Genomic DNA, 25,978 nt, shown 5'->3' on the forward strand with positions numbered 1-25,978 from the left:
TACCTTCCTTCCTTCCTTCCCTCGGTCTTTCCTTCCTACCACCTTTCCTTCATCTTCTTTTCCTTTCTTCCTTTCCTTCCTTCCTTTCTTGTCTTCTTTTCCTTTCTTCCCTTCCTTCCTAATCCCTTTTCCTTCCTTCCTTCCTTCCTTTTGTCTTTCCTTCCTATCACTTTTCCCTTCTTTCCATCCTTGTTTCCTTCCTTCCTCCCTTTCATCTTTTTATTGATCCGGCCCACATGAGATCAAATTTAGCTGTATGTGGCCCTTGAACCAAAATGAGTTTGACACCCCTCCTCTACCTACTAGTAGGTGCAGGAGGTCGTTATCACCCATTAATTTGGATGATCCAATGCTATTCAAGCCTAATAGGTACAGAAGGTTTGTTATAGAGCAGAGCAGGAGGAGGAGCACGTGACTGTCAGATTTCTGTCTGCACAAAAATTCAAAATGGCTGCATTTCTGCTCTATAACAAACCTTCTGTACCTATTAGGCTTGAATAGCATTGGATCAACCAGATTAATGGGTGATAGCGACCTCCTGCACCTACTAGTACAGTAGGTAGGTAGAGTATGCCCCTACTGGCCTATTCAATGGTATGATAACAGTCAAATCGGGGGTCAGAAAAGTAGTAGCTTATAATTCAAATTAATGTGAGCACTCGCAGTCGTTAGTTACTGTTTTTGTGTGTTTTTGAACAAAAGGATCTGATGTCCGTGTTGGTAGAAAGGTAGTTAGATTCCCTCCTAATAAAAAGGTGCTATTGTAAGATAAGATCATTTCAATCTTCTGTGCAGCTGACTGAAGGAGTGACTGTGATCGGAGTTGATCTAAAAGTAGGAAAACAGGATGTGAAATGATTGAAAGAGGAAATGTTAATTAATGAACTGCGTAGCTCATGGTTGTCTGTCAATGAAAATCTACTTTTTTCTTTTTTTTTTTTTTTTTTTTTGCTCATAATCGAAGTCAGGGGTGTCAAACATACGGCCCGTGGGCCAGAACCGGCCCGCCGAGGGGGTTCAGACCGGCCCACTTTCCTTCCTGTCTTCCTTCCTTCCTTCTGTCCTTCTTCCTGCCTTCATCCTTCCTCTCTCCCTCACTCCCTCCTTCACTCCATCCTTCCTCCCTCCCTCACTCCCTCCTTCACTCCATCCCTTCCATCCTTCCTTCCTCCCTCTCTCCTTTCTTCCCTTCTTCCTCCCTTCCATCCTTCCTTTCCTCTGTCCTTCCTTCCTTCCTTCCTTCTTTCCTTTCCTCCCTTCCATTCTTCCCTCTTTCCTCCCTCCCTCCTACCTTCCTTCCTTTGTTCCTCTGTCCTTCTTTCCTTCCTTCCTCCTTCTTACCTCCCTTCATACAGTCCTTAAATTGGAGTGTATGTGGCCCTTGAATGAAATGAGTTTGACACCTCTGGTCTTTAAAGTTAAAGAGGACAAAAACACAACTAAAGCCAAATGTCAAAGAAAGAGAGGAAGAAAAAAATCACTGCTGGAAAAGTTCAACAAAAAAACAACAAATGTGAAAATATCTTTTGTGCAAAAATCAATAAACTAAATTCTACAATACTCTGATGGAGAGTTTTTGTGACGGCCTTCACACTGACTCACGCAGAAAGACGAGATCGGCATGGAAATCTAGAAATAAGCCAACAAATAGAAAAAAGCCTCGTGTGGTTTTACAGATTTATTTGGGAGCATTTTCTTCATTTTTTCGTAGCGTAACAGGGAACAGAATTTACCTGAGTGCAGAAAATGGCACATTTTTATATATTTGGAGAGCTGGGATCCACAGATTCTCATTCATAAAACATACATGTGGTGTTTGTAATAGTTCAAAAAGAAATCCCGTAATCACAACATACCGTAACATAAAGTATTAAACTTGTCTTAAACAGTCTTGAACCAAAACTCAAGCTGATTTTTCTGCTTTTATGTGTAAATATTTCATTCGTTGTTTGGTATAAAAAATGAATATTCTATATATAGACATTCATGAGGTTAGATAACAGTTTTCTGGAAGATAGCATGTCAGCGTCAGTTTTTTTGCGCATCATTTTTGCACCTTTTTTATTCTCATTTTAACCCTTTATAGGACACTCATTGAAAGGAAGGGAGGAAGGAAGGAAGGAAGGGAAGGAAGGACGGAGGAAGGAAGGAAGGGAAGGAAGGACGGAGGGGAAGGAAGGACGGAGGAAAGAAGGAAGGAAGGTAGGGGGGAGGAAAGAAAGAGAGAAGGAGGGAGGGAGGAAGGGAAGAAAGAAGGAAGGAAGGAAGAAGAAAGGGGGATGGAGGAAGGAAAGAAGGAAGGGAGGAGAGAAGGAGGGAGGGAGGAAGAACAGATGGAAGTAAGGAAAGGAAGGAAGGAAAGACGGAAGGGAGGAAGGAAAGAAGGAAGGGAGGAGAGAAGGAGGGAGGGAGGAAGGACAGATGGAAGGAAAGGAAAGGAAGGCAGGACGGAGGAAATAAGGAACAAGGGAGGGAGAAAGGAAAAGAGGAAGGGAAGAAAGAAGGCAGGGAGGAAGGAAAGGAAGGACGGAAGGAAGGAAAGAAGGAAGGAAGGAAGGAAGGAAGGATATTTTGGGATATTTACAGAAGTTACCAAATATAATTATTTGCCCAATAAAGGGTTAAGGCGAATTACATATAATGAAAAAAAGCACTACGGTGAATCCTTTCTGATCCATAGAATTTATAAATTTCCTACAAAAAACTTGCATAATGAAATATACATTCAGATATTCAGTTGCACGTGGAATACAGTTTTATAAAATGTATTTCAAATAACCATAAAAAATATTTATATATATTTATATTTATATATAACTCAATAGGTGATTTGGTAATTTAAAAAAATAGAAAAACACTGCTTCTCCTTCTTTGGTTGCCCCGCTGTATTGCACTTGCTGGTGACGTTGGACTGGCTTCATATTGGAGGAGAAATGCTTCCGGTCAGCATCAGAGAGACGTTTGCTTGCTGCAGCCCCGGGCTCGTTTCAAAAATTGTCCCTTTGCTCTCTCCGTACCGACTGTCCATGTGCTGGGTCAGTGGACCGGTGCCACATGGGTGAAGTCTAGCTGCTCACTGCAAGTTCCCTTTCAAGATAATGCTATGAGCTTGGGAATAATGCTGCGGAAAGACGGAGAAAGTGACATTAACAAAGCTCTGAGGAAAAAAAAAAAAAAAAAAAAAAGAGAGACACAGAGCCAGAAAGAAATGTTAGTACAGAAAGTTTAGAAGTCAGTATCAATCACTCTTTCCTCCCTCCTTCCTTCCTTCTTTCCTCCCTCCCTCCTACCTTCCATCCTCCCTTCCTCCTTTCCTTCCTTCTTCCAGTCTTCCATCCTTCCTCCCTCCCTCCTTCCTTCCTTCTTTCCTCCCTCCCTCCTACCTTCCTTCCTCCTTCCTCCCTCCTTTCCTTCCTTCTTCCAGTCTTCCATCCTTCCTTCCTCCCTTCCTTCTTTTCTTCCTTGCTCCCTCCCTCCTACCTTCCTCCCTCCTTTCCTTCCTTCTTCCAGTCTTCCATCCCTCCTTCCTCCCTTCCTCCCTCCTTTCCATCCTTCTTCCAGTCTTCCATCCTTCCTTCCTCCCTCTCTCCCTCCCTCCCTTCCTCCCTCCCTGCCTCCTTCCTCCCTTCCTTCCTCCCTTCCTTCCTTCTTCCTGCCTTCCATCTTTCTTTCCTCCTTCCCTTCCTTCCTTCTTCCTCCCTCTTGCTCACTGCAAGTTCCCTTTCAAGACAATGCTATGAGCTTGGGAATAATGCTGCGGAAAGACGGGAAAAGTGACATTAACAAAGCTCTGAGGAAAAAAAAAAAGAGACACAGAGCCAGAAAGAAATATTAATACAGAAAGTTTAGAAATCAGTCTAAATCACTTACGGGTCTCCATTTTCTTCTCACAGATGTAGCCTACGCGATCTTCACAGAAGAAATCGTTCCATAACCCTTCGTGGACGAGACCCGCACAGTCCTCTCCTATGTCATGCCCATGGCCCCAGTTGTCAGGCTGACCGGGTTTCCACTTCCTGCAGGCAAACAACAGGGGGCGACCTCACATCAGATTTACACTGTTTCATATAAAGGGTCTGAATAAATGCAGCAGGTATTAGACAGAGATCATCCCATTAATCCAGCAGATACTTCATATTTTATTGATCACTATTAATTGTTCCTGCCTCTGTAATGCATTGGATCTTATTTCTCCATTTCTTTTATGTGCAGTGTCCTGTCCTTCCTCCTTCCCTCCTTCTCTCTTTCTTTCCTCCCCCCTTCTTTCCTCCCTCCCTCCTACCTTTCTTCCATCTTTCCTCCGTCCTTCCTTCTTTCCTTCCTTCCTCTCTCCTACCTTCCTTCCATCTTTCCTCCACCCTTCCTTCTTTCCTTTCCTCCCTCCCTCCCTTCCTTCCTTCCACCCTCCCTCCCTTCCTTCCTCCTTCCTTCCTCCCTCCTTCCTCCCTCCCTTCCTTCTTCCTTCCTGTGTAAATTTGTTTTAATGCTGGTTTTTGTACCTTTCTCCATTTCTTTTATGTGCAGTGTCCTGTCCTTCCTCCTTCCCTCCTTCCCTCCTTCTCTCTTTCTTTCCTCCCCCCTTCTTTCCTCCCTCCCTCCTACCTTTCTTCCATCTTTCCTCCGTCCTTCCTTCCTTCCTTCCTTCCTCTCTCCTACCTTCCTTCCATCTTTCCTCCACCCTTCCTTCTTTCCTTTCCTCCCTCCCTCCCTTCTTTCCTTCCTCCCTCCCTCCCTTCCTTCCTCCTTCCTTCCTCCCTTCCTTCTTCCTTCCTGTGTAAATTTGTTTTAATGCTGGTTTTTGTACCTTTCTCCATTTCTTTTATGTGCAGTGTCCTGTCCTTCCTCCTTCCCTCCTTCCCTCCTTCTCTCTTTCTTTCCTCCCCCCTTCTTTCCTCCCTCCCTCCTACCTTTCTTCCATCTTTCCTCCGTCCTTCCTTCCTTCCTTCCTTCCTCTCTCCTACCTTCCTTCCATCTTTCCTCCACCCTTCCTTCTTTCCTTTCCTCCCTCCCTCCCTCCCTCCCTTCCTTCCTCCCTCCCTCCCTCCCTCCCTTCCTTCCTTCCTCCTTCCTCCCTCCCTTCCTTCTTCCTTCCTGTGTAAATTTGTTGGATATTTTTGTGAACACTTCTCTCAATTTGAAAGTCTTGTTTGAACGGGCAGCAGCAGCAACAGAGGAGGATTTTTACTCGCTAGTCAACACAATCAGAGAGAATCAGAAAGTTGAGATTTTCACAGGAATTCGAGTGTTTATTTGATGTTGTTTCACCCAACCGGCTTTATCAGTAAATGGCACTCTGTGCTTTTTTTAATCTCTTATTATTCTTGGAGAGCAGTTAGAAAGCCTGTTTTGCACCGCTCTGAGACAAAATATCCATCCTGGGAACAGCACCAGCTTTTATAGAGAAGAAAATGTTCCCAGTGATAAGTTTTTTTTAGTTTTTGTTTGTACTAACGTGAAAGTAGGTTCAGTCCCATCCAGCCATCGCCACACATTCTCCTCTCCTTTGTCGGTCAGACCCATCCAGAAGAAACCCTTTCCAAGGATCTGCCTCTTCAGCCATCTCTGAGGTGACATGAGGACAGAAAAAGAGTCAAAAACAAAGCAATGATGATACTAAACGACACTAAATACAATATGAACCCATGCTATTTTTGTCTATTTGCATTATAAGCAACTGCAATACCCCCCCCCCCCCCCCCCACACCTCTAATAAAATAACAGTCACCTGTTCCTCCAGATCATTGATGATCACCAGTGAAGCCGATTGCACTTCACACGTTGCCTTTGCTTCATCAAAACTGTCCATGTCTTTGGAGAAGAAGTAGCAGCCGTCTCTGTAGTTTTCCCACTCAGGAGGGCAGCCTGCCAAACATCAGGTGATTTCATTTAATAAGTGGCAATATCATCATTAATAGTGCAAGATTATCTTTGGGAAGTTGGCTTATTGGGGGGGGGGGGGGCTTGCAGAGAGTTAGATGAGAAGATTGATGATCTTCTTATCTAACGCTCAGCAAGATTATTTGATTTCCCAAAATGTTGAAACTCAACTTCACCTACTTCCAAGGTGCATGGAGAAGGTAATAAGTCTGAATGTTTTATGATGACCCTGATGAAGGCCTCAAGCTAAAATGTGTTGGTCTATTAATCAAGTTCTCCTCTTCTACAAGTGTTGCTGGAACTTCTTTGACTTTCTTCTTCTTCCCAAAATGTCAAACTACTCCATTTAATCAAAGTGATACAGTGAATAATTTTTCTGGAAGGATTAACCCTCCTATTGTCCTCAGGTCAAGGAAGGACAGGAGGGAGGGATGAGGAAGGGAGGAAAGAAGGAAAGGAGTAAGAAGGGAGGGAGGGAGGGAGGAAGGAAGGAAAGGAGTAAGAAGGGAGGGAGGAAGGAAGGAAGGAAGGAAGGAAGGAAAGGAGTAAGGAGGGAGGAAAAGAGGAAGGAAGTATGGAGAGAAGGAAGGGAGGAAGGAAAGGAGGAAACAAGCAAGGAAGGATGGAAATATACACCAGTTATTTGCTCTCTGACTGAAGTTACCTGGAGCCCAAAGTGTCGGAGCTACGGTCCTCTCGTCCTGCAGAGACACAGGGCCAAGAGGTACCGCTGCGCCCCGAACAGGGTACCCTGGTGGTCCTGGTGGTCCTGCTGGTCCCGGAGCCCCCACTGGTCCTGGCAGTCCCCTTGGTCCCTGCTCTCCAGCTGGCCCCATCGCGCCTCTGATACCCGGTGGGCCCTGTGCCCCCTGAGGACCAGGCTGTCCGTCTCTCCCAGGCAAACCAGCAGTACCCGGCTCTCCTTTAGCACCAGAAGGCCCGGCCCTGCCTCCTGACCCTCTGGAGCCTTTGGACCCGGGGCCGCCGGGGATGCCTGGCAATCCTTTTAACCCTGGTAAACCTGGTGGTCCTGGGAAACCCTGATCTCCTCTGGGACCTGGTATTCCCGATGGACCCTTATCACCTTTCTCTCCCTTCTTGCCAGTTTGACCAGATGGTCCCTGAGGTCCTTTGTCCCCTCTCGGGCCTCTGGGACCCGGAGGACCTGAGACATAAAACATGCAATTAGCTAGTGAAACAATCTTTAAAGACGGTGTAAAGTGAATTCAGACATTTTCTTCTAAACACATTAAATAGGTCATAAATGTATTTCTAAAAAAGGTGTAAAAAGCATTTCAGCCATTTAGATTTGAATTGTGGAGCTAGGCTTCACAAACTGTGTTTCAACATTTCTGTGTTCAGGATTTAGTGATTAGCATAAACCCGCCCCTGCTGCTGTAGAGGTATAAATACATTCAGCACACACTACTACTACTACAGTCTACAGTTAGCCAGTTAGCTGAGTTAGCCGCCGAGTTAGCTGCTGAGTTAGCCGCCGAGTTAGCCGCCGAGCTAGCAGCTGAGTTAGCCACCGAGCTAGCAGCTGAGTTAGCAGCAGAAAGCTCTCAGACATATCATCCATGTTTCTGGTAGAGGTGGTGACTTTGATTGACAGGTGACACTTGGTAGGGGGCGGGGCTTCAGCGTTTGGGAGCAGAGAAAGAGGCTGATTTTTACACAACTTTGAAGCCTAATTTCATATATTTGGCGATTTTTTAATCATTTAAATTTGGCAGGGTGGTTAACAACACACTTTTCTGTGGTATGTCAAACTCTAAAAAACTTTAAAGAAGTCTTACTACAAAATAATATGTTTCTTTACTTGGAGGAAACCACTTTCACATCTTTCCCTTGACTATGAAGCTGTCCAAAAGTAGACCAAGAAATACTGACTCATAACCCTCCAGTAAAACTCCAACTTTTTACACTTTTCTTTCTTCAAGTTACACAAACAATACATAACACATTGAAGCTTTTGTGGTGCTGTTAAGTGGATTTTTTTTTTGGCCTTTGGACAGAGCCAAGATAGTTGTTTCCACCTGCGCCGAATTTTTATAAGATACGCTAACAATTTATTGCCCCACAGGGAAATTTCCCTTTGGACACACAACGCTGCAGCTGTACAGTACCAAATAATTCAGGATGACAGTACGGCTTACACCTCATAAATAGTGATAAAAAATAAGATATGTTACTGAGGATAAAAACTATAAATACTGCAAATGCTGACATCCTCAAAAAAGCTAAAAGACTGAAGATTCTTATCTACTAAGCTAACTGTCCCCCTAGTTCCAGCTTCATTTTTAATGGACTACTTAGTGGTTTCCCAATATGAAACATTTCAGTAGTACAAATGTAGACTGGAGCCGTTCATCTCTCACCTTGTAAAATAGTGAAGTTGGTTATTAGTTGTGAGTGCTTGGTGTCGACCAGCTTCATCTCCTCCATGACAAAAGACAGATTGGTGACCTCCTTGTCCACACGTGCTGCCAGATCTTCCTGCTGGGACCTCAGACTGGCGGCATCTATCGTCACATCTGTCACACTGTTGTTGAGGTTCAACAAGAACTCGGCGTGACGGCCGACTGTCTCAGAACAAGTGCGCAAATCGTTCAGGTTAAGGTTGATGGCGCCCAGGAGCTGCGTGGTGAAGCTGATGTTGCCGGTCACGCGGTCCATACTCTGCTCTGACTCGTCCAGCCGCACCTCCAGACGGTCAAACCGAGTGGACGTGAGGTTGCCAAAGTCCCTCTGCTGGTCCATAATCTCCCTCAGGGATTGGTCGTGAGTTTCAACCAGGCTGCTGGTGTTCTGGAGCTGGTTGGACATCACAGTAATCTGCGATCCCACCTCCTCCAGGCTGTCGCTGTTGGCCTTTGCCAGAACCGAGGCATTACTAGACATAACCTGCAGGTTCTCCACTTTACCTCGAAGCCAGTCGCTATCGGAGCGCGTCTGTCGGGTCGTCTGCTCCAAGCTCTGAAAGTCATTGCGCATTTTTTGAATGGCCTGGCTGGTGTCGTCCACGGAGCGCTGCAGAGCACCGATGAGGCCTCTCTGCTGGGCCTGGGTGAGGTTCAGGCTGCCGATGTTGAGCAGAGCCTCGTTCTGAAGTTTCATCTGCTGTTGGAGTTCTCTCTGCAGCCTGGCGGTGTCCTCCTGCAGACCCCCAATGATGCCGTCATAAGACTGCAGGGTGCCATTTACAAGGCGTAAAGTGGCTGTGTTGCTACTCAGCGCTCCCTGAATGGAGTCCTGGTTGTTCTGGATGTTTGAGCCAACGTTTTGAAGCTGACTCAGCTTAGCTTGATCGCTGTGGATGCGTTCCTCCACCGCAGACAGCTGCCTCTGAAGAGTCCAGATGTTGTTCTTAAAACCCTGGATCTCTGTGGTGGTGTTCTCAGATTTCACCCCCTCATCTGAGGAAAAAGAGTCGTACCAATCAATCATAAAAACAGTTCAGCTTCTCACTGTAACGTTTACTTTCATTCAAACACAGATGAATGAAACTTACCAAGCTTTTTCAATTCAGCCTCAACATCCCTTATCTTTCCTCCATAGTTTGCAATTCCTTCAGACACACTGTCAACTTTTTGCACCACTGTAACAAAAGCAGGTAGAGCAAAGGTTAGTGTCATCGTCTCACACAGGCTCTGTCCTTTATTAACAGACCAGAATTGCCTGCAACCACAGACATCATATATAAAAGGGATCAGAGAGGAAACCACTGACAGATACTATAAGAGACGTGTCTACATATCTTGTAGGCATGTAATAATGTTGGACTCGATTAAGGTAATCTCTTGGATTAGGTCACATTTAATGTACGACAGACATAAATAGAAAAAGCTAAAATTGGAGTGGAACTAAATATAGGCTGAGAGAAAGAAAAAGGAAATGACTGAGAAAGAGACAGGAGGAGGGAGGTAAGGTGGGAGGGAAAAACACTGATTCAGCAAAGATGGAGTGGGTGGTCAATGACAGAGACTGAGTTTGGAGGTGCGTGGGGAGACATGGCGAGGGCCCTAGGGGACAGGAAGTGACCTCGGGGGGGTCTTCAGTAAACAGGCGGATCAAAGACAGCCCAGAGGAGGCAGACACTGTGGCAGGGAGGCTCTTCACGCCCCACAGGCGACACCAGTGTTCATTTCCTCTGGAATGTGTCTGGGATTTCGGGGGAACCGGCCCACTGCTACCACCACCAGCCTCGCCAGGGGGACACATCCTCTTTCTGGAGACTGCTTGGGCTTCTCTGCTGGGAAGCTGTTTGCTCCAACTGTTAAGACAACAGTTCAGACCCAAACCTTTCACCCTCAGAGGTCACATCAACAGAAAAGACAAGATCATCCATTTTAAATCAACCCATCCCTTCAAATAAGGGCTCGGGTGAAGGGTTTTATTTCTGGCCCCATTCATATAAATGCCCTTAAATGCATCTTTGTGTAGTTTTATATAGGGTTGTTAAAGTTAACGCAATTTAATTGATGCTATTTTCGCATGTTCTGTTAAAGGGATTTATATTGTAAGTAAATTATCTGATTCACACTCAGGAGGAAAAGGTGGCAGTAATGAATTAATAAACTGGATACCAACTGCCATAAAAGAAGAAGAAGAAGAAGAAGGTTACAGATTACTAGTCACTCTATTTAAAATGTAATAAGTAATGTAACCATTTCAATGACTTCATCAAAGTAATGTAACTTACTACATTTGATGACTTTTCTAGTGTTCATGTTTTCAGCTGTTAGGGTAAATGTTCCCATTAAGCACCAAAATCTAAGTCCAGCTGTGTTGTCATGGATACTGACATGATTTATAAGGGAGATCATTTCTTATAAAGCAACATTTATCTCTCATTGTAAAATGTATTCATTAGTTCATGTAGATTTTGGAATATAAAATAAAGATATTTGATGAATAAAGTGGGTTTAATTGGTACTGTGACTCCATTTAAGCCCATGTGTGCTCCAAATAATCCCCAATCATGATTTATTTACTAAATATATAAAAAAAATATTGATTTCAAAGAATTAAAAACAGAAATACATGTATTCAGTAACATGTTAAATACAAGAAAACCCTCCTGAGCTAAATCTTAAAGGTCTATCAGATCAGATTGTGTTCTATGGTTGCTATGGATACAGGTTGTGTTCTATGGTTGCTATAGAATTAAAAACAGCAATATATGTATTCAGTAACATGTTAAATATTAAAAAATGAGGAAAAAACCCTCCTGAGTAAAATCATAAAGGTCTGACTTCAGATGTAACCTCCTTTATAATCATCATCATCTTCATAAGTAACTGTAATTTAATTATAATTACTCCCCAACATCTAGTCTTAAATACCTTTTTTTTTTAACAAAGCACACAGCTGATGCTAATACAGACAGTCTCGTTGGCCCTGAACCATCCAGCTTGCAGCAAACCACACTTGATAGCATGTGAGGACAACCCATAAACAAAACTACAAGCAGCTAGCTTTCAACAGCAATCTCTAAATGGATGACGACAGCGTGCGGGCCAGTTAAGGACAAGAGTCTCTGTGAAATTATTTCAATTTAAGCCAACGACTGCGCTTGAATCACCATGGAGAGCCATCAACGTATCTGTATAATAAACAGAGAAGCCTGAAGTCATTTCTTTCTTTCCTCGGCTCTCCATTTCCACTCTTCACTTTATTTATTGTTCAGTTTATTTTGCATCATCCTGTTTTGATCCCGTAGCACAAGAGGATGTTTTTGTGAGTCTTTATTTTTCCCATGTGAGGTTGGACACAAATTACATTGTGTGATTTTGCTTTTGAAGTGAAGGATCCGCAGAGCGATCTTTAATCAGTGCTGAAGGAAGGGAACATTTAAAGCCGGCCAACGTGCCCATCTGTTCCTGTTGAGCTTCGCTTTGCCAGAACTTATGATTTCAGCACATTTAAAAAAAAAAGCTTAATGCTGTTTCTGACCATCTTTGTCACTGTTTCGTGTTGTTAATTGATTTCCGATAATAAAATGCACACATCTACGATCATATTTCGATCATATTAGCACTAACATAATGTCACTTTACAGAAAAATGGGCTACTATTTTGTAATTGATTGCAATTAAATACACAAAGTTATATGATAAAAAGGCAATTAAATATTTTTATCACTTGTCTTTATGCTAAGCTAACCAGCAGCTAAACTATATAGATATGAGTAGCATTAAGCTCGATTTTTGGTAAATCAGGACTACGACCATGTCAGATCAAATGTGTTTGTAGTTGTTTCAAACAGCTGCACGATATGGACAAATGATCGTATCTCGATATTAAAGCCAAATATCTTGTTATCGATACAATATACGATACGACTATGATGATTTCCTTCCCTATATCCCCTCCTCCCCTCTTTCTTTGCTCCCTCCTCCTTCCATCCTTCCTTCCTCCTTTCCTCCCTCCGTACTCCTTTCTTTCCTTCCTTCCTTCCTCTTTTCGTCCTTACTCCTTTCCTTCCTTCCTTCCTTCCTTCCTCTTTTCCTCCCTCCCTCCTTACTCCTTTCTATCCTTCCTTCCTTCCTCTTTTCATCCTTACTCCTTTCCTTCCTTCCTCCCTCCCTCCCTCCCTCCCTCCTTACTCCTTTCCTTCCTTCCTTCCTTCCTCTTTTCGTCCTTACTCCTTTCCTTTCTTCCTTCCTTCCTTCCTTGACCTGAGGACAACAGGAGGGTTAAATGCGTGACAGTCTCTCCTGTTCACATGAAAAGTGACGTAAAAACACTATAAAGAGACATTTAAACACTGATTCCTTCTTCCTTCCTCCCTTCCTTCCAGCGGACCAATCCCTGAATGAAGTGGGTGTGAATGTTGGTTTGTCTGTTTAGGAAAGTTACAGAAATTATCGTGTACAACTGGTCTTTAACCACCATCAGAAAGGAGCAGGAGGAAGTTTAATGATCCCTTCCCAAACACGTCAGAAGGGGAACCACCTTTAATCTTCTCATGTAAACCTTCCAAATGTTGAACTATTCCTTTAAATACTTCCTTCCTTCCTTCCTTCCTTCCCTCCTTACTCCTTTCTTTCTTTCTTTCCTTCCTTCCTTCCTTCCTTCCTTCTTTCCTTCCTTCCTTCCTTCCTTCCTCTTTTCGTCCTTACTCCTTTCCTTCTTTCCTTCCTTTCTTCTCTTCTAAATTCCTTCCTCTTTTCATCCTTACTCCTATCCTTCCTTCCTTCCTTCCTTCCTTCCTCTTTTCGTCCTTACTCCTTTCCTTCTTTCCTTCCTTTCTTCTCTCCTAAATTCCTTCCTCTTTTCATCCTTACTCCTATCCTTCCCTCCTTCCTTCCTTCCTTCCTTCCTTCCTTCCTCTTTTCGTCCTTACTCCTTTCCTTCTTTCCTTCCTTTCTTCTCTCCTAAATTCCTTTCTCTTTTCATCCTTACTCCTATCCTTCCTTCCTTCCTTCCTTCCTCTTTTCGTCCTTACTCCTTTCCTTCTTTCCTTCCTTTCTTCTCTCCTAAATTCCTTCCTCTTTTCATCCTTACTCCTATCCTTCCCTCCTTCCTTCCTTCCTTCCTTCCTTCCTCTTTTCGTCCTTACTCCTTTCCTTCTTTCCTTCCTTTCTTCTCTCCTAAATTCCTTCCTCTTTTCGTCCTTACTCCTTTCTTTCCTTCCTTCCTTCCTTCCTTCCTTCCTTCCTTCCTTCCTTCCTTCCTTCCTTCCTTCCTTCCTTCCTCCCTCCCTTCCTAAATTCCTTCCTCTTTCCGTCCTTAAGCCTTTCCTTCCTTCCTTCCTTCCCTCCTTACTCCTTCCTTTTCCGTGAAAAAAGAAGATATAGAAGATTTTTTTTAATGTTATGGAAAAATTTGAATCCTGAGAAATTGACACTGAGATGTTTGGGGAAACTTTAAAATTGGAAAATGGTGAAAGCTGTTTTTTGTTTCCCTTCTGAGTCGTCTTCGATGTCCTCCAACCCCACCTAGAGTGTCTCCTGGAACAAATAAACACATTTAAAACCATATGAAGCTAAAATACCCTCAGATTACCACATTATCTGGTAATGACAGAAAACGGTCAGACGTAGTCCAGCGCTGCGGAGCACAAAAGACACTTTGACTTCGAGTCTCTCTTCTTCCCTCTTTTTCTTTCCTTCCGTTCTTCTCTCCTTCTTTCCTCTTTCCTTCCTCTGTTTCTTCCTTCTATCTTTCCTCCCTTTCTTCTCTCCTTTTGTCCTTTCCTCCCTACTTCCTTCCATCTTTCCTTCCTCCCTTTCATCTTTTCTTCCTTCCTTCATCCCTTTCTTCTCTCTTCTTCCCTCCTTTCTTCTCTCCTTCTTTCCATCTTTCCTTCCCCTGTTTCTTCCTTCTTTTCTTCCTCCCTTCATTCTTTCTTTTCTTCCCTCCTTTTGTCCTTCCTCCCTTCCTTTACATAGCATGTAAAAAAATGTAATAAATCTGTCTGAATGTTTAGGTTTTTTTGTTGCTTCAAACTGAACTAGGAGAGAAGGAAGGAAGGAAGGAAGGAAGGAAGGAAGGAAGGGAGGAAGTAAGGAAGGAAGGAAGGAAGGAAGGCAGGAAGGAAGGAAGGAAGGAAGGAAGGAAGGAAGGAAGGAAGGAAGGAAGGAAGGAAGGAAGGAAGGAAGGAGCAAAGAAAGAGGGGAGGAGGGGAAGAAGGAAGGAAAAATTAAAGAAAATTATTAAAATACAATAAAATGAAGTATTAACTCTCCATAATGAACCTGACTCGGCTTCAACCTCTGAGCACATTGCTTCTTTCACTCACACCCGCAGATACTGAAACACAAACAGACTCCCACTCGTACAGACATTTCTGGGCCTTTTCCACATGTTCTGTCCATGCACTGGCCTCCAGAGAGTCCCATTGCATCACACTGTGGCAAAATTAACCATAAAAACACACAATGAGTCAGCGGAGGGAAAGCATGACTTTGGCAGAAACCCTTACAGTTCAACATGTTGTAGGAATGAACTGTTTCCTTCCAAGTTTGAACTCTTTATCTGGCCTGTCTTGTAAAAATCTAAAAAGTTTCTTATACATATGAAGTCGGACATAGTTATGAACTGAGGTTGTTAACTGCATGCTTTGGGGATTTTAGCTGCTGCTAGGGCAAGCATCTCAAAACTGAAGCTGTAACACATCTGTCAGGTGAGATCATATAAAAAAAACTGAGGGGAAATTTATAGTTTACATGCTTTAAAGTCATGTTTTTGTTGTAGTGTTATTGCACTTTGCTGAATTTGTGTTGGAAAGATGTGAAAGTGAAGGAATAACTCTTCTAAACTACTACATACCCTTGAGCCAATCTGCCAATGCTGTAGTCAGTTATAACCTTTTACGAGAAGCACTTGAGGGGTCAAACGAGCATCAGTAGACAGTTCATATCACCGGTTGGTTGGCAACAGCTTGACAGTGACCCGATACGTAACTCTAATAGGGTCAATGATGAGTGTCCATGTGGTTTAGTTTAAATTTAAAGGGTTAAAATGTGAAATTAAACGTATGAATAACTTGCACACATTCTTTTTTTGTGGACTCAGCATCAAATTTCTGCTTTTAATCCATTTTGAGAGAATATATTAGAGGATTATAGTAAAAATGTCTAAGTGGTGTAACCATAAAAGGAAGGAAGAAAGGAAGGAAGGAAGGAAAGGAGTAAGGACGAAAAGAGAAAGGAATTTAGGAGAGAAGGAAGGAAAGAAGGAAGGAAGTAAGGACGAAAAGAGGAAGGAAGGCAGGAAAGAAAGGAGTAAGGAGGGAGGAAGGAAGGAAGGAAGGAAGGAAGGAAGGAAGGAAGGAGGAGGGAGCAAAGAAAGAGGGGAGGAGGAAGGAAAAATTAAAGAAAGAGGGAAGAAGGAAGGAAAGGAGGAAGGAAGGGAAGAAAGGAAGGAAGGAAGGAAAGAAGGAGGGAGGAAGGAAGGAAGGACGGTGGAAAGAAGGAAGGAAGGACGGTGGACAGAAGGAAGGAAGGTAGGAGAGAAGTAGGAAAGATGGAGGGAGACAGAAAAAGAGGAAGGGAGGAAGGAAGGGAGAAGAGCAGAGGAAAGAAGGAAGGGAGGAAGGTAGGGGGAAGGACGGTGGAAAGAAGGAAGGAAGGTAGGAGAGAAGTAGGAAGGAGGGAGGGAGCTGCCTTTGTCCTCAGCTGCCACCGTGAATATCAGGTGCTGTCGTACAAACTGGTTTATCACCGAACGGATGGATAAACATCACGGACATATTTGCTCGGTGAGAGATTTTCAGTCGCAGAGTCCAGTAGAAGAACATCAAGCGTGTAGGTGACGTCAGGTCTCGGGCTCTCTAATAATCCAGGATAATGGCACGTTGAGTGAGTCAGGCATCATTACAAGGCAACATTAGAGAGAGAGAGAGAGAGAGAGAGAGAGAGAGAGAGAGAGAGAGAGAGAGAGAGAGACTTTGTATTGGACCACATGCAGGAAACTCATGTGTCTCATGTTAAGTGGTGTTTTACATCTTTGTGCCAAACCATTGAACTGTTTATCAGTGACATGAAGCTCAGTGTAACAGTAGCAACAAGTAGAGAGAGAGAGAGAGAGAGAGAGGGAGAGAGAGAGAGAGAGAGAGAGAGAGAGAGAGAGAGAGAGAGAGAGAGAGAGAGAGAGAGAGAGAGAGAGACACAAAGTCAGAAAAGAGACTCTCTAATGTAAGAAGTATCTAAGACTGTGATTCTTCTTTTGAAAGTGGCATCGCCTCTCTTTAACCTTCCCGTCGTCCTCCCGGGTCAAATTGACCCCCGTCTGTTTTGATCTGTCCTTCCTCCCTTTCTCCTTCTCTCTTTCTTTCCTTCCTCTTTCTTTCCTCCCTTCCGTCTTTCCTTCTTCCTCTCTTCCTCTTTTTCTGTCTCCCACCCTCCTTCCTCCTTCTCTCCTACCTTCCTTCCTTCTTTCCACCGTCCTTCCTTCCTTCCTCCCTTCCTCCCTCCTTCCTTCCTTCCTTCCTTCTTCCTCCCTCCTTCCTTCCTTCCTTCCTTCCTTCCTTCCTTCCTCCTTTCCTTCCTTCTTTCTTCTGTCCTTCTTTCCTTCCCTTCTTTCCTGAGAGTGACCTCATATTGCCTTCTTCTTCTTCGGTGGTGTCAATCAAGACAGTAAAGCTGCATAGCGGAGAAGACAGCGGTCGTACTTCCAGGTTAAACTCCATCAAAACAAGCGGGAGCCACATAGAGGACAATTTTTGTGGGTCAGTGATGGAGGACAGAGGGAAGCACACATGTTATAGCTGCATAGAGACCAAATTCCTTCCATCTGTCCTTCCTCCTTCTCTCTTTCTTTCCTTCCTCTTTCTTTCCTCCTTTCCTCCCTTCCTCCCATCTGTCCTTCCTCCTTCCCTCCTTCTCTCTTTCTTTCCTCCCTTCCTTCTTTCCTCTGTCCTTCTTTCCTTCCTTCCTCCCTTCCTGTTTTTCTGTCTCCCTCCCTCCTTCCTTCCTCCTTCTCTCCTTCATTCCTTCCTTCTTCCTCCCTTCTTTCCTTATTCCTCCCTTCCTTCCTTCCTTCCTTCCTTCCTTCCTCCCTTCTTTCCTTCTTCCTCCCTTCTTTCCTTCTTCCTCCCTTCTTTCCTTCTTCCTTCCTTCCTTCCTCCCCCCTGCACTTCTGTGACCGGCTTCAAGAAGAAAATGAATGGGACTTAAAACCTCAAGAGCCCAGAGAGTGACCTCATATTGCCTTCTTCTTCTTCGGTGGTGTCAATCAAGACAGTAAAGCTGCATAGTGGAGAAGACAGCGGTCGTACTTCCAGGTTAAACTCCATCAAAACAAGCGGGAGCCACATAGAGGACAATTTTTGTGGGTCAGTGATGGAGGACAGAGGGAAGCACACATGTTATAGCTGCATAGAGACCAAATTAACCCTGTCTGTTTTGACTGTTCCCTCCTCCTTCCCTCCTTCTCTTGTTCTTTCCTTCCTCTTTCTTTCCTCCTTTCCTCCCTTCCTCCCATCTGTCCTTCCTTCCTTTCTTCCTTCCTCTTTCTTTCCTCCCCCTACCTTCCTCCCTTCCTTCTTTCCTCTGTCCTTCTTTCCTTCCTTCCTCCCTTCCTGTTTTTCTGTCTCCCTCCCTCCTTCCTTCCTCCTTCTCTCCTAACTTCCTTCCTTCTTTCCACCGTCCTTCCTTCTTCCTCCCTCTCCCTTCTTTCCTTCTTCCTCCCTTCCTTCCTTCCTTCCTTCCTCCCTTCTTTCCTTCTTCCTCCCTTCTTTCCTTCTTCCTCCCTTCTTTCCTTCTTCTTCCCTTCTTTCCTTCTTCCTTCTTTCCTTTCCTCCCCCCTGCACTTCTGTGACCGGCTTCAAGAAGAAAATGAATGGGACTTAAAACCTCAAGAGCCCAGAGAGTGACCTCATATTGCCTTCTTCTTCTTCGGTGGTGTCAATCAAGACAGTAAAGCTGCATAGCGGAGAAGACAGCGGTCGTACTTCCAGGTTAAACTCCATCAAAACAAGCGGGAGCCACATAGAGGACAATTTTTGTGGGTCAGCGATGGAGGACAGAGGGAAGCACACATGTTATAGCTGCATAGAGCGCTCTGAGGTCTCACTACATAACCATCTGGAGCTGGGAGTGTGTTTAGGCTGAGCTGCGGTTCCCCTGACAGAGCGGCGCTTCAGTGCCAGTAAAAACCCAATTTCAGTGGGTTCTGCTGGAGTTGCACTGAGTTCACTTCGCTGCTCATCTGGGATCAATTAGGCCTTCATGAAAACATGCAGCGTGGAACAAGGAGAGCCGCCTGAGCCCCCGAAAGACCGAGGGGACATCGTGTGTTTCGAGACACACACAAGATAACCCCCCGAACATGTTAACTTCATGCCATTTACACAAATTGAAAAGAAGGAGGGGACCCTTAACGTGGTCGCATATGGGAATGTTTAGCACAATTATGGCAGGAACATTCAGAGTTCAGTCCTAAGAAAGACGGCGGGACCGTTTCCCGACCTGGAAAAAATGTGAAACCAGGAAGTTGAGCTCCACAAAGACTGAAGACCCCCCCCCCCCCACCCTCCCTCCCCCCTCTCAGCCCCCTTGGAGGTGTCAGCTTTGGGGGTGTTGGTAAAATAAACTGAGAGGAGGTTGGAGGTGGGGTGGAGACAAGAGACAGAGAAAAAAGAGAGAGAAGCGAGAGAAGAGTCGGTTCAGTGAAATGACAAAGACACAGCTTTTCTCGCTTGCTGCTGGATGTTTGAAGTCATGCAGACAGTTTTGGTTTCGTGAGATCTCTGCCTGCAGCCTCGTACACATGTACAGGGGAGGTGAATAGAATAAAACTGCAAATAACAATCATTCAAATTCTGTTTTGACTCCTTCCTTCCTTCCTTCCTTCCTTCCTTCCTTCCTTCCTTCCTTCCTTCCTCCCTTCCTTCCTTCCTTGTGAGATCTCTGCCTGCAGCCTCATACACATGTACAGGGGAGGTGAATACAATAAGACTGCAACTAACAATAATTGTCTTTATTAAATGATGTAGTTTTTTTTTTTTTTTTTTTTTTTTAAAGATGCTGAAATCACTCACTCACTCTCAGTGTTGCCATCCAAACATTTCGTTAAGTTTTGCTTCATGTTGCCAAAAACTAACAACATTTCAGATTGATTAGTGTAAAAGTCGACTGAGCGTCCCTTGAGAAGCCATCTGCATGCCCAGCAATGACATGAATGTTCTCTGGCAACCGCTCTTTGTTGTTATTAAAAGGCAATACATCAATGGTGGGAAAATGTGAGCGAGAGGAGTACCACACCTATGACCTATGAGGTCACCGCTAGTCGCACATCAAGGGGTCAGATCTGACTTAAAGGAGTAGTCTGACATTTAGGAGAGCTGAGATTTAGATGATGAGACAACTGAAACCCACTCTCTCATGTTTGTGTAGTTAAAATGAAACTTGAGTCAGCAGTCAGTTAGCTTAGCTTAGCTTAGCTTAGCTCAGCTCAGCAGAAAGACTGGAAGCAGAGGGAAATGTTGCTAGTTGTATGTTGCTATGGAGATATAAGATCATTTTGGTTTTATTGCTCCAGATTTTTAGATATGTCTGCTTCTGTCTTAACCTTTGTATCGTCCTCCCGGGTCAAATTGACCCCATCTGTTTTGACTGTTCTTTCTTTCCTCCATCCATCCCCCTCCCTTCCTCCCTTCATCCCTTCCTTCCTTCCTTCCTTCCTCCCTAGTCCCTCCCTCCTTTTCTTCCTTCCTTCCTTCTTTCCTTCCTTTCTTTTTTCCTTCCATTCCTTCCACCCTTCCTTCTTTGTCATGCTTTCCTCTGTCTTTCTTTCTTTCTTTCCTTCCTTCCTTCCTTCCTTCCTTCCTCCCTCCCTCCCTCCCTCCCTCCTTTTTTCCTCCCTCCCTCCTACCTTCCTTCCTCCTTTCCCTTCCTTCCTTCCTCCTTTCCCTTCCTTCTTTCCTTTCCTCCCTTCCCTTCTTCCTTCCCTTCTTCCTTCCTTCCTCCCTCCCTCCCTCCTTTCCTCCCTCCTTTCCTTCCTTCTTCCTCCCTTCCTTCCTTGACTCGAGGACAACAGGAGGGTTAATATTTTTTTGGGAATGTGTTTGCTGCTCTCATAACAATGGGAAGAGTTCATGATTAAAATCTCAAGTCGTAATGACTCTCCACGGACCATCAGCCGTCAGCCATTACAGTCTTTACAATGAAATGGACTGTTTCTGTGAGGCAAAGCAGATCCAATGCAAACTGTTTACATTAAATGGGACACTGATTTCTTAAAGATGTCATGCAGTCAAAGTCTTTAAAAATATGTTAATCAAGACTAAAATAATAATTTTCTAAGCCAAAATGACTGATGTGTTGTTCTAGCTTCTCCTTTGTGAGGATTTTACTGATTTCTGTTTAAAAATCATTAGAAAAGTTGTGTCTTTGATTTTTGAGATTGTTGCTCAGACAAAACAACACATGCAACCTTGTGCACTCTGGAAAAATGTGAAGGGCATTTTCTGTTCATCAAATAACCCTCCTGTTGTCCTCAAGTCAAGGAAGGAAGAAGGAAGGAAGGGAAGAAGGGAGGAAGAAGGAAGGAAAGGGAAAGGAGGGAGGGAGTCAAAAGAGACGGGGTCAAATTGACCCCGTCTCTTTTGACTATTCCTTCTATCCTTCCTTCTTCCCTCTTTCTTTAATTTTTCCTTCCTTCTTTCCCTCCTCCCCTCTTTCTTTGCCCCCTCCTCCTTCCAACTTTCCTTGCTTCCTTCCTTCCTTCACTCCTTACTCCTTTCCTTCCATCCTTCTTTCTTTCCCTCCTTCTCCTAAATTCCTTCCTCTTTTTTTCCTTACTCCTTTCCTTCCTTCCCTCCTTCCTTCTCTCCTAAATTCCTTCCTCTTTTCGTCCTTACTCACTTCCTTCCTTCTCTCCCTCCCTCCCTCCCTCCCATCTCCCTCCCTCCCTCCCTCCTTACTTCCTTCCTTCTCTCCCCTCCATCCTTACTCCTTTCCTTTTCTCCAAAATTCCTTCCTCTTTTCCTCCTTACTCCCTCCCTCCCTTCCTCCCTCCCTGCCTTCCTCCTGAGGACAACAGGAGGGTTAAGCGATGCTCTGAAATGTTCCTTCCTTCCTTCCTTCCTTCCTTCCTTCCTTGGCAGCTGTGTCACATATTGACCCTGGTCTTACCTTTATATCCGAGCACAGCGACAGCGATGGTGAGGAGAGTACACAGCACGTAGAGCAGAGCGATGGAGGTCTTCAGCGCCCATTCATTCTTACACTTGGTGCACTGGGTGCCTTCCTGGATCCCTGTGAGAGGAAACAGCAGGAATGCTTCTTTTAATTTAATTTATTCAGCACAAAAAGAATAAAAGCAGTTTCTGTTTGCCAGGACAAAACACCCAAACCCCCTGAACTGAAAGAGGATAAAAACAGCTTCATATGAGCTTCTTTCCTTCCCTCCTTCCATCCTTCCTTTCTCTTTCTTTCCTCCTCCCTACCTTCCTCCCTTCCTTCTTTCCTCTGTCCTTCTTTCCTTCCTTCCTGTCTTCCTCTTATTCTGTCTCCCTCCCTCCCTCCTTCCTCCTTCTCTCCTACCTTTCTTCCTTCTTTCCACTGTCCCTTCCTTCTTTCCTCCCTTCCTTCTCTCCTAAATTCCTTCCTCTTTTCTTCCCAACCTCCCTCCCTCTTTCCTCCCTTCCTCCCTTCTGTCCTTCCTTCCTCCCTCCCTCCCTCCCTTCCTCCCTTCCTTCCTTCCTTCCTTCACTGTATTTTCATTTTATTCTTGTTTGTGTGTGTAAACTGTTGTACTGTCAAACATCAAAGAGAAAAGAAATAAAAACTTGAATTATATTTAAAAAAAAAAAAAGAAGCAGTTTCTGTCAACTGAAGCAGAACAGTCTACAAAAAAGGATGTGTGGGTAAGGTTTGGTGTTAGCTAGAGTCTCTCTGTGTAGAGTCCCACACATCTGGACAAACAGGCCTGGAGTCTACATTAAAGAGTCAAGCTTGTTCCCTCAGGGCCAGGGGTGGTGAGGGGGCAAGGGGACACAAAAACAACCCCCCCCCCCTTCCCCCTACATTCACCCCCACTCATCCACCCATCCACCCTTAGTGACTTGCTTATTTTCCTGTTTCCTCCTATTTTTTTAGATTCCTTCCCAGCAAAAAACATTAACTTCAACGAGTGTCACTCCAGAAGCGCTGAGAGTAAATGACGCGTAATGTATTTAAAATGCCGTCACTTTGTGGACCGTGTCGTTCTTTTCTTGCAGAGTGGAGTCAAGCTAAGTTAGAAAAAAAAAAAAAAGAAAGAAAAAAGGGTCTGAGCGAGCCAGGGGGACACTTGGTGGAATATTTCTTTTTCGGAGCATATCTTTCATGACAGATGAGTGGCGAGATCCTCGGCGCTGACGGGAACACAGCTGCGTTTCATTTTCAATTCAGGAAGTGTGTGTGTGTGTGTGTGTGGAAAGGGGTGAGGGTGTGGTGGTGAAGGGAAGGGGGGTAGTAGAGTAGAGTAGGGGGTGGGGAAGGTGGGGGGGGGGGTCTGGTTTTCACGCACCTGGAACAAAACTCACTTCACATGCCGAAAAATATAAAAAAGGAACAGCTCTTATTCGACGTGGCAACTGAACGAGTGCGATACACGACTATCACATATCCAGAGTTTGTCTTATTATACATCATCCTGTAAAGTGCAGGAGCCATTTAGTGCCAAACATTTCACCACACATCTAGTTCAAGTGTGCTTAAACCATGAGGTAATACTTCAGCGAATTAAAAATGCAGCCCTGATTGGCTCGTCACGGGCGCACCGGGAGTTTAGATGCCAAAGTTAATAACTTGACTCATTCTTATGGGTGTGAAGGGATCGTTAATGATCACCGAGTGTAAGACCTCAAGTCCAGCTGGAGAGAGAAATCTCCTCAGGACCCGGCCAACCTTAAAAAGAACATGAGATTTACCGTAAAGAGAATGGGGCAAAAAAAAAAAGAAAAAAGAAAAGAAAGAGGTTTTAAATATAATACTTCCCTTGTTCTGATTCTTTGCCAACTGAGCTAACACCACAGCCGCACAGGCCAAATAACAGACCTGCTTTAATTCATTTGCCTTAAGCTCGACTCTCTGTGTTCAATTATCATTGTCAAGTATGACAATGTAGAGCTCCATAAATCTCATCAAACTGTTTCAACGCATGACATCATCAGATAAATCAACAATTCGTGATGCTTTTCGGCGGTTTCTTGCCAAGTCACATCACGTCTTTAGAGAAAGCACGTCATTATAAGAAAGGGGTGGGGGGCTGTGTGCATAGAAGTAAGGGACGGAGGGAGTCGATGGGTATGATGACAGTCGAAAATTTAACAGATTTTCCACAATATCAGCGATTTATTGCATGTTTCTATACGGATTAGTGCTTTACTGTGGTCATGTGATGATTACTGCAGGGTTGAGCTCATCACCACATCTGTCATATACAGTAATCTAATGTGGTTGCACGTATACTTTGTCATATATGGTAATACAGTAGAGACACCGCCTGTGTAAAGAGTTAAAAATGCTTTTTTTGCCTTTATTTGACAATAGGTGGCATAGAGGCCAACAGGAAACAGGGAGAGAGAAGAGAATGACCTGCAGCAACGGTCCCTTACCAGAATCGAACCAGTGACGCTGCCATTATGTGGCATGAGCGGTAACCACTCAGCTACTAAGGTGCTCCTCATCCATTTATTTTGGGTTTTCAAATTGTGCTTAACCCTCCTGTTGTCCTCAAGTCAAGGAAGGAAGGATGGAAGGGAAGAAAAAAGGAGGAAGGAAAGGAAGGAAGAAGGAAGGAAAGGAAGGAAGGGAGGAAGAAGGAAGCAAAGGAAGGAAGGAAGGAAGGGAGGAAGAAGGAAGGAAGGGAGGAAGAAAGAAGGAAAGGAAGGAAGGGAGGAAGAAGGAAGAAAGGGAGGAAGGAAAGGAGGGAGGGAAGAAGGAAAGAAGGGAGGAAAGGAAAGGAGGGAGGGAGAAAAGAAGGAACAGTCAAAACAGACGGGGTCAATTTGACCCCGTGGGAGGACGACACAAAGGTAAAAAAAAAAAAAAAGCCCAAGTAAAGATGCTGCCATTCAACTTTTTCAGCAAATTGAAATCACAGATAGATGGAAGCACATAAAGAGCAGCGTTGCCACATTTATCCTCCGCTTGTATTATTGACCACACACCTGACAGTGACCTCACGTCCCAATCACGAACACGGCCCCTGTTGCCTCCTTAAAAACTGAACTAACAAATATCCATGCTTTAAAAGCCTGGTCTCTGGGTGTGGAGTGACTTCCCAAACACACAGTGTTTAACACAGCTGTGTGTGAGTTACCAAAGTCTTCCCTCGCCACCGGGTTTAACTGTAAGCAGAGAAGTGCACTCTGGGAATACGGCCACGATAAATGATTGCATTTCTGAATCATTCATAACTGCTGACATGTTTGAAGTGTCAGCTCATGCATGCTTCCACAATAAAGCAAGCATATCAGTTCATCAGTTCACAGTAATCAAAGCGTCGCTGCCCAAAATTTTCTGTTCCAATCCAAACACGCTGACAGTGTTTACAAATCTGCTGCACTGAAATGATACCAAAACACTTTGTAAGGGTATAAACTATTACGCAGGGAAAGGACTTTTCCATTTCACTGCAAACTTGAGTGATGATGTTCAGATGCTCGGGTGAAAAAAAAAAAAAAAAAAAGTGGGAGACTTTTTCGCTTGGCTGTCAAATACGGAGGACACCTGGCATAGCGGGGAACACATGGCCGACAAACACAACAACAAACCGGAGAGAGAGAGGGAGAGGGAGAGAGAGGGGGAGAGAGAGAGAGAGAGAGAGAGAGAGAGAGAGAGAGAGAGAGAGAGAGAGAGAGAGAGAGAGAGAGAGAAGAGAAGGACAGAGGGAGACAGAAGGAGGGGAGAGCGATAGATAGAGAGAGAGAGACATAGAGACACAGAGACATAGAGACATAGAGTGAGAAAGAGAGACATAGAGGACATAGAGAGAGAGAGAGAGAGACATAGAGAGAGAGAGAGAGAGAGAGAGAGATCAACGTTTTCACAGATCCAACACTCCAGCTCCACAGACACATGATGGAGCAGCTGCAATCTCTTCAACCCCCGAGTGTCGACACACGGCTGGACTGTCGAAGGCTCTATCAGGGGGTCGAGACCTGCTTGCTGTTCATTTCCCAGTGGGTCGCTTCCTTGGATGAATAGCACAAGAAGAAGAAGAAGAAAGACAGATGCTGGACTGGACGGCTAAATGCAGCTCGTCTTTCAAGAGTTGAGCCAATCATCTATGTTTCCCACCTCTGTTAAAAGTATTTATATTGAACTGTCTCTATAAACAAGCATGTTGTCAGCGTGGTGCCGATATCAGGACCAAAGGTTTAGTATTAATATCAAAGACTGTTTTCCCATAACTTACTTTAGATGTGCTTTGTAGATATTTAATGAAATAAACTGATCTTCTAAAAGAACAAGAAGTCATACAAGAAGTCTGCCTGAATAAAATGATAGTGATATAATGATTAAAGGGGACGTATCATGCACATTTCCAGGTGTGGGGCTCTACTGGAATATCTTTGCATGATTTACAGTTTCCTTATTTAACTCATACTGGCCCTTTATGGAGCTCCTCAGTTCAGCCTCTGTTTGAAACAAGCCGT

The 25,978-nt window shown here is 44.3% G+C and overlaps 1 protein-coding gene across 1 annotated transcript in view; it reads right to left on the reverse strand.

The window, feature by feature from the left end:
• Window positions 1-3,002: 3,002 nt before the first annotated feature.
• LOC128382104 (collectin-12-like) overlaps window positions 3,003-25,978 on the reverse strand; it is a 31,296-nt gene continuing 8,320 nt past the window's right edge. Inside the window, exons 3-10 of the mRNA XM_053342090.1 lie at window positions 21,465-21,587; window positions 9,375-9,478; window positions 8,259-9,291; window positions 6,542-7,042; window positions 5,726-5,862; window positions 5,453-5,562; window positions 3,871-4,016; window positions 3,003-3,121 (exon numbers count right to left, since the gene is read on the reverse strand). Coding sequence (XP_053198065.1) covers window positions 3,102-3,121; window positions 3,871-4,016; window positions 5,453-5,562; window positions 5,726-5,862; window positions 6,542-7,042; window positions 8,259-9,291; window positions 9,375-9,478; window positions 21,465-21,587 — 2,174 coding nt within the window. The 3' untranslated portion in view covers window positions 3,003-3,101. The remainder of the gene's footprint in view (window positions 3,122-3,870; window positions 4,017-5,452; window positions 5,563-5,725; window positions 5,863-6,541; window positions 7,043-8,258; window positions 9,292-9,374; window positions 9,479-21,464; window positions 21,588-25,978) is intronic.

Source organism: Scomber japonicus, chromosome 21, assembly GCF_027409825.1.
Source record: "Scomber japonicus isolate fScoJap1 chromosome 21, fScoJap1.pri, whole genome shotgun sequence".
NCBI classification, from domain to species: domain Eukaryota; kingdom Metazoa; phylum Chordata; class Actinopteri; order Scombriformes; family Scombridae; genus Scomber; species Scomber japonicus.